General features: G+C 37.9%; 1 protein-coding gene across 3 annotated transcripts in view; it reads right to left on the bottom strand.

The window, feature by feature from the left end:
* The window catches only part of ATF6 (activating transcription factor 6), a 111,012-nt gene that overhangs the window by 17,093 nt on the left and 79,197 nt on the right, over nucleotides 1-14,722 (bottom strand). For all 3 annotated transcript variants that reach the window (XM_070746761.1, XM_070746763.1, XM_070746760.1), the window contains one exon: nucleotides 12,332-12,416. In XM_070746761.1, the coding sequence (XP_070602862.1) occupies nucleotides 12,332-12,416 (85 nt within the window). The remainder of the gene's footprint in view (nucleotides 1-12,331; nucleotides 12,417-14,722) is intronic.

Here is a 14,722-nt window from a genome sequence, read left to right as displayed (position 1 = left end):
CTGAATGCTGGCAAGCATTGTTCCTAGATTTTTGCCAAAAATTTAGAATACATGATTAAACTTTTTTGAATATTTATTAAAATATTATTAAATATTATTACTATTAATTTTTATATTTATATTTATAAAAATCACTACTTTTATAATGAATAAATAATTTTGACCCCTATCTCAAACATAAAAATACTGTTCTAATACTCTCAATACTGTATACTTTTATTTCATAATAGATCAGGTCTTCTATGATATGATGAACTTAAAGTAGACCAGAATCAATTGATAGGTTTCTAAATGATTTGCCATTTATGTCTAGGATATGTCTTGTAGTTATTTTTTTTAATGATAATGTCATAATGTTTATTGTTTCTCATTCTGACTGTTTTACTTTATAAAACATGTCTTTGCTTAATCAGCTACAGTATGTAAAAAGAATTCTTATCCCCTAGTAATTCATACATATATTTGTATGAGGATGGGGTTATGGGATATTACAGATTATGCTTTTTGACTCAACCATTTTCTGTCTGGCGCTAGTTGGTAGACCTCAATGTTTTAGCAAGAACCAAAAATAGAACCCATGTGGATGAACTCTACCACAAATTTCTGCAATATCTTTGATGACATATAATAACTTATGGATATGACTATTCCTCTAAGATGGATCCACGGTTGATTAAATACAAGAAAATACTAAAAAATAACAGGGGTTGTACTGGGTATCTGTATTTATTCCTTTAGGCGTTTTGTTAATTTCTTATCTAGAACAACCTTCTCCCTTTCCCTCTCTCTTTCCTCTTAAGCTATGTAATCAATAATGCTCATCTGTGGTTCTATAATGGGGTCAGTAATTACACATACAAAGTTTTGACAGCAGAGGCAATGCAGACATATTTCAAGTATTTTAAACTGGTCATAACGTGGTAAAGGTATGAAAAAATGAAGATCTAAGAATTAGATATAGTTAGCTAAGAAAGAAGAGGATTAAGCTAAGAGAGTGCAAATATCATTAAAATTCTAAAGATTAGTTATGAAGAAAACAATTCATTTCCTATTACACCAGAGGAAAAAAGCTAAAAGGAAAGGGTGAAAATTAGAACAAAACCAAAAGAAGATGTTGTCTAAATGTTAAGAGAAAGGTATATCTCCTACAATTGTGACAGCACTATTACCATAGAAGAAATTGCCTTGGGTCGGGGAATGGTGGGCTCTCCCAGATATTTAAAATAGAGACTAGGTAATAACTGGCATGGTTACAATATTGCAGCACTGCAATATTGGACATTGCATGATTCAGTGGGCAAGGAACTTTGGATATAATGCAATGCTTGAACAATTGAAGAATATGTGGGTGAAAGATTTAAAATTTACGCTAAATTATAATTTAAAAGAAAACTTCTATATGATGATGTATTATTGGTATTTAACACCAGATAAGTTATAACGAATGTATACAGATATTTCAAATGAATGCTGGAAATTCAAAAGTAAAGAAGGGTGGTGGACATATGACAAAGCAAAGAAATATGGGAAATATAACATCCTAATATAGAAGATTCTCTAAGTAAATATAAAGATAAAACCAGAAACTTTCTTTTGGTTTCAATGGAACTTTGATGCTGTATAGGTTGATGGCAGCAAGATTACTTCATGAACAAAAATGAAAGGACACTTTGGTTCCCACAATGTATGAATGGTTGCAAAAGCTGATGGAATTAGCAGAGATGGCTAAATTTGACTGCTTTGATTAAAGGAAAAAAACCCATCCACAATTATTTTTGTTTCTACTTGGAAACCACTTCTACACCTGTATGCTCTAGGTAGAAAAAAATAAAATCTGATTTTAGGATTTACCAATTAGATAGGTTTGTTGTTATAGAAATGGCTAATTTATACTATTATGTAAAAGTAAAAAGTTGAGCTTTGATGTTGTTATCTTATTATACTGCACCAAACATTTTCCTTCCTTATTTTTCCTACTATTGTCTTTTGTATTTTATTTATTTATTATTAATTGGATTTGTATGCCGCCCCTCTTCGGGACACGGGGCGGCTCACAACATATCAAAGAAAACATAACTGGTTGCCAATTAGTCTCCCATCAAAATTCAAGGTGTTGGTTACATGGTTACGCACCAGACTATCAACGGGACCTGCCACTTACCTCCCAGAGACCTATTAGATCACACAAGGTTGGTCTTCTCCAGGTCCTGTCATTTTATATTATAAACTAATTTAAAAAATCCTTTCCAGTACAGAGTTTAGTTATCTGGCTTATTTTACAATCCTATATTCTTATTCTTATTTAGTAATGATTTGTTCATTGGAAGTTAGGTGCCTTGGTTACCTTACCTTTATAGTGGGATCTCTAGGCAGTACTGTGGTTGAAAATATTTTGCCACTACAGTGCATATAAAATACATTTTCTATGAGCAACAGAAACAACTTTTATTTTTTATAAGAATTTGCCTGTAGTTCAGGGGTGTATGTGTGTGTGTAACATATTTTTGCTGATAATGAAAATGACTAGTAAAGCTCTATTTCAAGCTATTTAGCTCTCAGCTAGCCATAGCCTTAGTGGGATTTGAACAGGAAAAAACATGTACAGTATGTATGTATGTATGTGCATGTGTTAGAAATAGATCTATACTAGTCTCCCTTCATTTTCATTATCAGCAAAAGTATGTTACACACACAAACGGACATGTATGTATGTATGTATGTATATAAATCAAAGTTAGTTATTTGGGTTGCCATTTGATAAAAGAAAACCCATTTCTATATGTATAGAGATTTCTAAAATCTAAAAGATTTCTAAATGGCTATTACAAGCAGTCCTTCATTTAAAACCATTCATTTAGTGACCACTGGAAGCTACAACAGCATGGAAAAAAAATTATAACCGATCTTGCACTTATGATCATCTTACTGTCCCCATTATCATATGATTACAAATCAGGTGCTTGGCAATCAGCACATATTTACAATGGCCCTGTGGTTAAATGATAGCCATTTGCGACGGTCTAACAAGCAAAGCCTTTGGGAGGAGCATATCCCCTTAATGACCGTTTAATTTGCTTCATGACGATGCTGATTTGCTTAATATCCCCCACCAAAAAAGGTTGTACAATTGGGCACAACTCACTTAATGACTGCATCACTTAGCAATAGAAGTTTATTCATTCATTCATTCATTTAGATTAAATAAAGTCCCAATTGTGGCTATAAATTGAAGACAACCTGCATTTCATCTTGAATGGTTTAAAAGCTGCAGGTTTCAGTTTGATTCTATTTCCAAAAAATGTTAAACTACAGATGTCCATTTCTTCACTATAAGCAAGGTTTTAAAATCATAAAACTTTTTACAGGCCAAGAAATGATGACAGCAGATGTTTAAGTCACTCTGGGAAATGCGGCAGACAGGATGATTAATTGCACATGGGAAACTCATATCAAATTAATGTGCATTAATGACAACTTTGTGAAGGTGTCAGAACAATTAATTCATTTTATAAGATAGTTTTAAAGAGATTAAGTGTTATTTAAGATAAAAGTACTGCAATCCTAACTAATATTTATAAAATTATTTATTTAGAAGTTAAATTTTGTTTTCTTTTATGCTTGCTTTTCAAATATGTTATCTGAATCAGTGCAACTGTTCCAAATATAGGTTAAAATATGAATACTCTCCAAATCAAAAATGATGCTCTCTGTGAATACTTTTTCAGATATTGAAATTAAAGGCAATGAAAGAAAAGAAAGTGTTTGTGTCCAGGAAACATAAAAGATGAACAGCAACCAGACTGATGTCATGTAACTAATACCTAGACATTTTTACGAATATTTGAGATTAGATTTTGGAGGACACTTTCAATATGACATTCCGCAATATAAGTAACGTGACTTATAAATAGTCCTATTGATCACATGATCAAATTCAGGCACTTGGCAACTGACAGATATTTATGATGCTTGCAGTGTTCTGGGATCATAGGATTGTCCTCTATGACCTTCCCAGTTGACTTCTAACAAGCAAAGTCAATGTGGGAAGCCAGATTCACTTAACAACCACATGATTCGCTTAATGATCACAGTGATTCGTTTAGCAACCATTGCAAAAAAAAAAAGTAATAAAATTGAGTGCCATTCCCTTAGCAACTGCCTCGCTTAGAAATTCTGGTCCCAAATAGTTGAGGACTATCTGTACTTTATATTTTTAATACAAAGATATCCCTGTAATAAGAACCAAGAAGTTTATATTTACCAATTAGCAGGATTTCTGAGAAACATAGGGATATTTCGCCATCTCTGTCATATTGTTGCTAATATATGATCACTCTGAATAAAGATCTATGTAGCAAACAGGCAATGTGATTTCATTAATGTATTTTAATATTACATCTAAATATGCACGGTCACTCAGGCCCTCATCACCTCCCGTCTTGATTATTGCAATGCGATCTACATGAGGCTACCTTTGAAGAGTGTTTGGAGACTGCAAATAGTCCAGAATGCAGCCGCACGAGCTATCATGGGTGTACCTAGGTACACCTATATAACACCAATGCTCTGTGCGCTGCACTGGTTGCCAATTGGTCTTCCGCCAAAATTCCAGGTGTTGGTTACATGGCTTAGCACCAGGCTATCTACGGGACCGTTTCCTGCCACATACCTCCCATAGACCTATTAGATCACACAGGGTTGGCCTTCTCCAGGTCCTGTCAACTAAGCACTGCAGGTTGGCAAGCCCGCGTGGGAGGGCCTTCTCTCCGGTCGCCCTGGCCCTATGGAACCAACTACCCCCCGAAGTCCGTACTGCTCACACCCTACTGGCTTTCCCAAAGGCCGTAAAGACCTGGCTTTGCCAGCAGGCCTGGGGGCTGTGAGTGTTACACCTAGTCATGGCTGAAGTGTGAGTGATTGGTATGATTCTGTATCTGACTGGACAGTTTGTCAAGGGTTTTTATAGTTAGTATAATATTTTTTTACTGTGTTTACTATTTTTATTTGACTTCTTTAACATTATATTGTATTACTTATTGTTGTAACCCGCCCCGAGTTCCATGGGATTGGGTGGCATAGAAGTAAAATAAATAAATAAACAAACAAACAAGCAAACAAACAAACAAACACAAAATAACAAACACAAATCTTAAATAGAGACAGTCCCCAGATTAAGAACATCTGGTTTGTAGACAACTCTTACTTATAAATGGGCTGCCTGTAACTAAAAATGGCAGATGGCATTCTCCTTCCTTGAGCCAATGAATTGCTGTAACTGCACAGCTTTTCCATGAACTACTGATGCAGAGGAAAGATCGTGCTCTCTGCTGTTTTTAGTAATAGGCAGCCTATTTGTAAGTGTGTCTTCTGACTCTTACATACAAATTTGAGTTAGATCAGGGGTCGCAAACTCACGGTCCGTGGGCCAACTGCGGCCCTCGGGACAATAGTTTGCAGCCCCCACCTCAATATCAAAGTTTAATGTTAGTGCGGCCTGAGTTGATACGAATGGCACTTTTCAATGTTGTGTGCGGAGCTGAATGGACCAACCAATCACGATGGGGTATATTGCTCTCGGAGTTGGGACATGAGCCCAGCTTATTGCGAACTTGCGCCATTACCCCGGGCTCAGAAGCGGAAGCAGCTGCGGAAATTGCTACTCAGCGAGACAGAAAAAAAGGCGGAAAAGACGCATCGGCTAAAGTTTAGCCGCTAAACACTGAAACAGTGACACCAACTGGAATTATATATTCCACAGCCCCAAACATGTCTTTTTCAAAGCCTGCAGTGAAGAGAAAGGTTGGTGATGAGCACAGACAATTTCAGGAAAAGTGGGAAGTGCAATATTTCTTTGTTGAGCACAAGGGCTTCCCAAAGTGTCTTATTTGTACAGAGAAAGCTGCAGTGCACGAAGAATACAATTTGAAACATCATTACACAACTAGACATGCTGAGGAGTATCAGATCCAGGGGCTTAAAACACAGAAGTTTTCGTGCTTTTTTAGAGAAAATGGAGTCAGAATATGGGGATGTGCTCTACTTCACCGAGGTACGTTGGCTCAGCAGGGGAAACATATTGTAGAGATTTTTTGAGTTGAGAGTGGAAGTGAAAACCTTCATGTTCCTGTCCTAAGTGATCCAAAATGGCTTATGGACTTAGCTTTTTTTTGTTGATATTGATATATGAGCTTAATGTACTGAACAAGAAGTTACAACGCCGGGGCAACTTGTCACTGCTGCCTATGACAACGTGAGAGCATTCTCTACAAAACATATGTTATGGAAAGCCTACTTTCTCAGACAATCCTTTGCCATTTCCCAACATGCAAGGCACTCATGGATGCAGGCACACTATTCAGTGGTGAGGAGTATGTGGATGTCATTTTGAAGCTACAGGAGTCACGGATTTGCAGACTTCAAGATGCACAGAGCCACATTTCAAATTTTTGCAGACCCCTTCTCCTTTGATGTGCAAGATGCTCCTCCTGTGCTTCAAATGGTGTTCATTGACCTGCAGTGCAACTCTGAACTCAAAGCCAAGTTCAGGGGGTGAGTGGAAAAGCAGACAAGCTCGGGCAATTTTTGAGAGAATTGCCCCCCAGCTTCCCTGAGCTTTCCCGAATGTTCAAGTGGACCATGTGTCTTTTTGGGAGCACATACTTGTGCAAAAAGCTCTTCTTTACCTTGAATTTCAATACGTCTAAGTACAGGTCCAGACTTACCGATGAGAATCTTCAAGCCCTACTGGGGGTCTCAATTGCTTCCTCCCTTCAGCCAAATGTGGCTTGGCTTTGCGAGAGTAAGCGCTGCCAGATCTCTAGCAGCAAGAAGGAGGCAAAAGAAGCCATGTTCAATGTTCCATTCATGTTCAGAAAGTTAAATGTTAAAGAACTGTTAATACAGACATTTGAATCTGAATAATAATAATTACATTTCTCTAGTCAGCAACTATATGTGGTTTCTTCAGTCTTCTATATCTGCTGTATTATTATTATTACTGTATTATTATAATCATTTTCATTTTATTTATTTATTACTGATTTATTCATTTTTTTCTTATGAATTTGTTAATTTATTTTTATTTTTAAATACAAAATAAGATGATAAAATAAAGACATTTGATAACATTGGAATGTTTTTGTAAGAGCTTTTCTTGTGGAAAACCTGATGCGGCCCAGCCTCACCAAGCCTCTACCTAAAGCAGCCCCCAGGTAAATTGAGTTTGAGACCCCTGAGTTAGATACATGGAGGAACCGTTAGATGGAGGAACATTCTTAACCCCAGGACTGTCTATATTAAAGATCTGAGTTAACTCAGGATAGCTCAGGCCAAGAAGTGTCAGAAATGACAGTGATTCAATTTATTGATATCTTAGAAGAATGCTTTCAGTTATCAAGATGTGACTCATTCATACCACACTACTGAAACATTTACAGTGGTACCTCATGATACGAACCCCTCGTCTTACGAACAACCCGAGATACGAACCTGGGGTTCAGAAAATTTTTGCCTCTTCTTACGAACTTTTTTCTTCTTATGAACCCACTGCCGCCACCGCCAAGAAGCCCCGCCGCCCGGCTGTCGCTTTTTGAAACAGCCGGGGGGCTTCCCGGCGTCCTCCTGAACCTGAAAGCCAAACCCGAACTTCCAGGTTCGGGTTTGAGAGGCCGCCGAGAAGCCCCCCGGCTGTTTTAAAAGGTGACAGCCGGGCGGCGGGGCTTCCCAGCGGCCTCCCGAACCCAAACTTTTGCCGAACTTCTGGGTTCTGCGTTTGGGAGGCCACTGGGAAGCCCCGCCGCCTGGCTGTCACCTTTTAAAACAGCCGGGGGGCTTCTCGGCGGCCTCCCGAATGCCGAACCCGGAAGTTCGGGTTTGGTGTTCGGGAGGCCGCTGGGAAGCCCCCCGGCTGTTTTAAAAGGTGACAGCTGGGCGGCGGCGTTTTTTTTGCATTTTTTTTTTCAGTGCACGGATTAATTGATTTTACATTGTTTCCTATGGAAAACAATGTTTCGTCTTACGAACTTTTCGTCTTACGAACCTCCCCCTGGAACCAATTAGGTTCGTAAGACGAGGTATTACTGTACTGTATTTTTATGGCACTGGTATTAGTCTTTCTGAATCCATATCTTAGTAATAGAATAAGGCAAAATAATCCTATGACAAAAATAACCCTGTTCTTCAGTAACTACCTCAACATTCAACAGAAAAAACATTTGAAAATTTTCAATACCATTCTACAGAGATCATCAAAAGGAATAGAAAAAACAATAGTTAATTCATATGATAATTACAGAAAGACTTCCAAGTACTGAAAAAGCTTCCAGACTTGCTTTTGAAAATTCTGGAGACCATCCAAATAGATTTTTCTGCTCAGATAGAATTGCGAAGAGGTGATTCAGGGGAGATTCACTTGTTCCTGATTTAAACAATCTGACTTAGAAGTATAATACCACACCCTAAACAACATTAAAGAACTATTCAGATTTACAGCTATTACTCCTGCTTGCTAACATAATGTTGGATCATATGTATGTTTTCATGCTCAATCTCAGTTAGTGTAGAGATCTGTTAAACTTCTCTTACAGATTAAATGCAATAAATGTTTTTTCCTTTTAAGATAAATGTTATAAGGAGCATTCTAAATACTTTAGATTTATACTGGGTAGGCTATCTATGAACAGATAATTCCCCAGACTGCAAACTACTGACTAAAGCAGAGAGTTATGGTACATATATGCATACTTATAATGGATGAAAGAACATGAAGCCTCATAGATGACACCATAAAATATATAATCTGCCTCTGGATTTCAAAAATGAAAATAAGGTAGAGAGCTAGTGAACCATCAAATTTCAGCAAACAAAACTACAATCACCTATGACTTTGCAAGGTGCAAAACAGGTTGGCAAAACGTATTTTGTTATCTATTTTTCCCCCAATAAGGTTTACTTTAGTAATCAGTGCATAAGAAAGCAAATTTATACCCCATCTGGATGCATCATAAGATCCTGTGGGAACGCTCAATAGAATCCCTTCTTAGGCTTTTTATGTGAAACATTTGGCTCTTTTTGGCAAGCTATATTTGAATGAAAGGGACAGCAATCACATTTGCAATGGAAACATGAGAGCGTCTATAGCATTACATGTCTTGGGAACAGATGTACAAACAGCAAGTGATATGTTACTTGCCTGCAGGTGGGAAAGCCTATGTCTGCTTAGAAATTGCTTCTACTGCACATATTTTGCAAATAAATGCCAAAATCAAGTGTAAATCCTTGAATAATGAAAGGAAAAGGTATCTATAAATACCTAAGAATGTTTGTTAAATACCTAAGAATGTTTGTTAAATATCAATATAAAGACTGCTAAAAAGAGAGTTTACTTAGGCAATTCTTTTTTCCCCATACCGCTATTATCCCCAATTTTCCAAGCTATTTATGAAAATATAATTGTCAAAATGCTTAAACTGTAAAAATTAATATAGTATACAAGAACAAATCAAATCATATTAAAATAGAAAATGAGCAATGTCAATAAAAATTCTAAGAAATCAAAGTTATACTGATATTGAAAAACACTTTAAATGCACCCAGATTTTCCCTACTGTATGTATGCATGCGTATAATAATAACAATAACAACAACAACAACAACAATAATAATTTATTAGATTTGTATGCCACCTCTCTCCAAGGACTCGGGGCGGCTCACAAAAATAATAAAATCCCCTGGGTCCCGCCAGATGGCATTGCTTAGTTGACGGGACCTGGAGAAGGCCAACTCTGTGGGACCTAATTGGCCGCTGGGACTCATGCAGCAGAAGGCGGTCCCGTAGGTATTCTGGTCCGATGCCATGAAGGGCTTTATAGGTCATTACCAACACTTTGAATTGTGACCGGAAACTGATCCGCAGCCAGTGCAAGCCGTGGAGTGTTAATGAAACATGGGCGTATCTAGGGAGGCCCATGATAGCTCCCGCGGCCGCATTCTGCACGATCTGACGTTTCCGAACACTTTTCAAAGGTAGCCCCATGTAGAGAGCATTGCAGTAGTCGAATCTTGAGGTGATGAGGGCATGAGTGACTGTGAGCAGAGACTCCCTGTCCAAATAGGGCTGCAACTGGTGCACCAGGCAAACCTGGGTAAACACCCTCCTCACCACAGCTGAAAGATGATGTTCTAATGTTAGCTGTGGATTGAGGAGGACGCCCAAGTTGCGGACCCTCTCTGAAGGGGTCAGCAATTTCCCCCCCCCCCCAGGGTAATGGACGGATAGATGGGATTATCCTTGGGAGGCAAAACCCACAGCCACTTTGCCTTGTAAGGGTCGAGTTTTGAGCCTATTGACACCCATCCAGACCCCAACAGCCTCTAGGCACCGGCACATCACTTCCACTACTTCACCGACTGGACATGGGGTGGAGATGTACAGCTGGGTATCATCAGCATACTGATGGTACCTCACCCCATGCCCTAGGATGATTTCACCCAGCGGTTTCATGGAGATATTAAATAGCAGGGGGGAGAGGAAAGGCCCCTGGGGCACCCCACAAGGAGAAGCCTCGAGGTCAACCTCTGACCCCCCACTAACACCGATGATATGAGTCTCTCAATGAAATAGAAAGCATTGATTTTCCAAATATTCTCTTCCTTTACTTGTTTTTATAAGAATTCCATCATGTGATTCCTCATACCAGTATCTTGAAGTAAACTAATCTAGAAAAATAATTGATTTAAATAAATGAATAAAGTGATTTTTATTCTTGAGACTTTCACTTGACCCAGTTATAGCAATAGCATTTAGACTTATAAATCGCCCATAGTGCTTTACAGCAGAGGTCCCCAATCCATGTCCTGGTGCCGAGCTGTAGCCCAGTGGGAAAGGATGAACATGTGATGCGGCATTTGTGGAAATGGTGTGCATGAAAAACCATCCCCTCTCCCCACTGTCAACCACTGCCACTGGCACCAGTCCACAGAGCTGGAAAGATTGGGCAGTTTACAATGTCAGCATATTGGCTCCAACAATTTAGGTCCTTGAAAGGATGAAAGGTTGAATCAACCTCAAGCCCTGTCATGATCAAACTATTGGATGAGGGCAAAGTTTGCCTGCAATACTGCATTCTAACTACTCCACCACTAGGGCTCTGCTATACTGGCCATCTGTTCCTACCTATTTCTGAGAAGTTGGCATTGCTTCAGCAAAAAAAAACAAAACCCCAACAATGTTCTGGATCAGTTTCAAGTTAGGTTTCAAGTTGGGTATGACATGTAAAACAGGAACAGTCACTCACTGTGGCAGATAATCTGTGCCAGGATCTGGATGGTGAAAGAGCACTTATTGTGGTCCTCCCTGACCTCTTGGTTGCTCTTGATACTATCAACCACAGCATCTTTCTGTGTTTGATTTAGAGCAAAACAAAAGAGCAAAATTAGATTATTTGCTCTGCTCTTACCTAAGTGGGAAATTCCAATCCATGTAAGTGGGGAAATAGAAGGAGAAGTCAGCTACTATAGGATTAAATCCTCTTCTCCTCTGTATCTATATGAGTCCACTGAAAAAGTAATCAATTAGTTTGGGTAAGGCACCATCTTTGGCCGGTGCAACCTCTACCTGAAGTGGAAGGTCCTACAATACTGACTCATGGAAAGATCATGATTAGATTACTGCAGTGTATTTTATATGAAGCTATAACTTCAAGATTACTGTTGCCAAACACAGCTGCCTGAGCAGTGGTAAGTGGGAGCAACTATTGCTATGGGGCCTATAGTGTATTTGGGATGCTACACTAGCTTTCAATAGGCTTTAAATTTAAAGCACAGGTTTGTATTTTTATGGCCACAAGTAGCTTGGCTCTTAGGTTCTTACAGAACACACGAAGGCTCCGAAATGGTACTGCTTTCCTATCCTGGCTTTGTATAGCAGTCTCCCATCAGAAGTTAAATTAGCAGAAACCCTCATTTATTTTTTGGAAAGCTGCCAGAATGGAGTCATTCTGCAGTCTCTTTGAAAACTGACATTGTCCATTGCTAGATTGATGCTACTGGTATGGTGTTACGATTATTGTTTCTTTACTTTTACTTTTGCTATAATCAGCAGAACAGTTTTTAACTATTTCTGTTTTAATATCCCTTATGAAGGTAAACTGGCATGAATCATATGATTTTAGTGACGTATAAACAAAATAAATAAAATTCAAAAATTATTATTTGAACCATAGAAGAGACTGAACTCATAGCTATAATTTTAAAGTGTCCATGAAATATTCATTCAATTTGACTGTAATGAAACAGCATCTTTTTTTGACAATTTGTTAACTTCCATACTCACCGCTGATGTTTATTGCTGGTAACACTATTGACATCTTCGGTCGCCTGGTCTTATTGTGCGTGGTGGCAGGTAACAACAGGTGATCCTAAAAAAAACGTTATGGATATTAAGTTGTACTGGTGACTTTTAAATGTGAAAAAATTATGTAGAATAAAATGAAAATTAAAACCAATACAAGTCTCTATCTAAAGAACCTTTGGCACACTGCGATATTTCTGCATAGATTCCAGGTACGTGTATTTTTGGGAGCTAGCATTAAAAATAAATCCCACACAAAATTGGCATGTAAATTGCATTTGAGATAAGAATTCAAACCTGTGTAGCTGCTTCCATTATAATATCATAGTTGAATATAGTCACCAGGAAAGACTAAACTACCTTATTTCTGCCTCCTTTGGATTATATTTTTTAAAATTATAGTATTAGTGAAGCATTCTTGTATTTTTAAAACAAACCCTAATATTCAGAGTGTCACATTCCCATTTGGATTACAAAGCAAAACTCTTGCCACAAATAGTTCACAATCTATTCACAGTCCACCATTCAGATTGTCCATTTTATCCACCAAATCTTCACCCATCATTACTATTCATGATTCCATTTGTTTTTAATTGAAACAATAGCTATATCATGGTTTCTGGCTTTCCTGTTGATGTGAGAAGTTAGCATTTAATTTTTAACTACCTCTCGCTTTTTAATTAATTGCAGTTTATTGAATATTCTTTATTCCCTGCTTCTTTTACTGCTACATTTTTAAGATAAACTAAAGCAGTGTTTCCCAACCTTGGCAACTTGAAGATATTTGGACTTCAACTCCCAGAATTCCCCAGCCAGCATTTGCTGGCTGGGGAATTCTGGGAGTTGAAGTCCAAATATCTTCAAGTTGCCAAGGTTGGGAAACACTGAGCTAAAGGACTCCGTGTGGATTTTAATCCACTAGTCATTGTTGACTATAGGAGCGGTGCTCATCTCCGTTTCAAGGCAATTGAGCTAGTACTGTCCAAAGATATTTCTGCAGTCATGTGGCCAGTATGACATCATGGAGCACTGTTAACTTCCCAATGAAGTGGTGCCCATTTATCTACTTGCATTTGCATGTTTTCGAACTGCTACGTTGGCAGGAGCTGGGGCAGGATGGGAGCTTACCCCATTGCATGGCACTTGGGGTCTTGAACCTGCGCTTCTGGCTTTCCAGACGCCAAGCCCAATATCTTAACTGCTGTGTCACCATGCTACCCCATTACATTATGTTCTAAATCATTAATTTTAACTTCTAACTTACAACTTATTTATTCATTTATTTGTTGAACTTTTATGCCACCCCTCCCTGAGGACTCAATGTACTTACATCAATGTACACATTGCATAAATATAAATTAGTTTATATTAGCAGACATCTTAAGCTTTCCAGGGGGCAACAACCACCACACTACAAAATAGTGATTATTTAGCCTCAAGAATCTTTGAAGCTAAATAATCAAAAGAAGGAGTGACAAACTTGAAAACAAATGTGGCATGGAATTTAACAGAGCCTTGCTTTTAATAGGAACTGTCTGTTGCTCTTCCTTGTTTAGATGCTGCTGTGGAAATAGATTTACAATGTGTAGCCCTTGCTAGTATCCTTCAACAGCTAACAAAATCTGTACTTCAACTTGATTAAAGAAACATATTGCCTTGGACTGAATTTAGAATGTATAGAGCATTGTGCTCAGAAGATTACTGAACTAGAGGATAGCCATGACAAAAATTGGAGCACAGTCTAATTTGGCAACGTCATCTTTCCAGTCAGATAGTTTTCCAGCCATTATGCCAGGCGCTGAGTTTTAGGCTTTCTCTTGGATAGTCATTCCATCACAGCAAAAGTGTTGGCTCAGAGTTAAAAATCATCTGCTCTGGAGTCTAACTTGCTTTAATTTATTTTGTCTTTAGATGACACTTCACATGAAAAGAACAGATGGTGGGTTTTTAAGGCTCATATTTCAATTTTTAACCACATAATTTAGTATTATCAACAATAAATTTAGGTATTTTGTATCTCAAATACTAAACTGCCAATTAATAATGCTTTACTTTCTTTCTCTTATTACTTTGGCAATAATTGAGAAGCTCAAAGAAATGAGAGTTTTTTTTCTTATAATCCAAAACTATGGATGAAGAAAGAATTCAATTTTTCCTCAGGTGGTTAAATTCACCCATATGTATTAGGCCACATTAACTATCAAATATGCCACATCAAAATGCATAAAAGTATGGAAGCAGCAATATATTTTATATTGACGAATTAAGTTACTTAAATGCATCTGTTTGCTTTAACTTGACAGATACTCAGAGATACCACTATTATGTACAGCTGCAATATGACATCCTTTCTCTAGCATGAAATTGCTTGAT

Source organism: Erythrolamprus reginae, chromosome 3 (genome assembly GCF_031021105.1).
Source record: "Erythrolamprus reginae isolate rEryReg1 chromosome 3, rEryReg1.hap1, whole genome shotgun sequence".
In the NCBI taxonomy this organism is placed as follows: domain Eukaryota; kingdom Metazoa; phylum Chordata; class Lepidosauria; order Squamata; family Dipsadidae; genus Erythrolamprus; species Erythrolamprus reginae.
The sequence above is the reverse complement of the archived record's forward strand: the minus strand, read 5'-3'. Positions and strand labels throughout refer to the sequence as shown.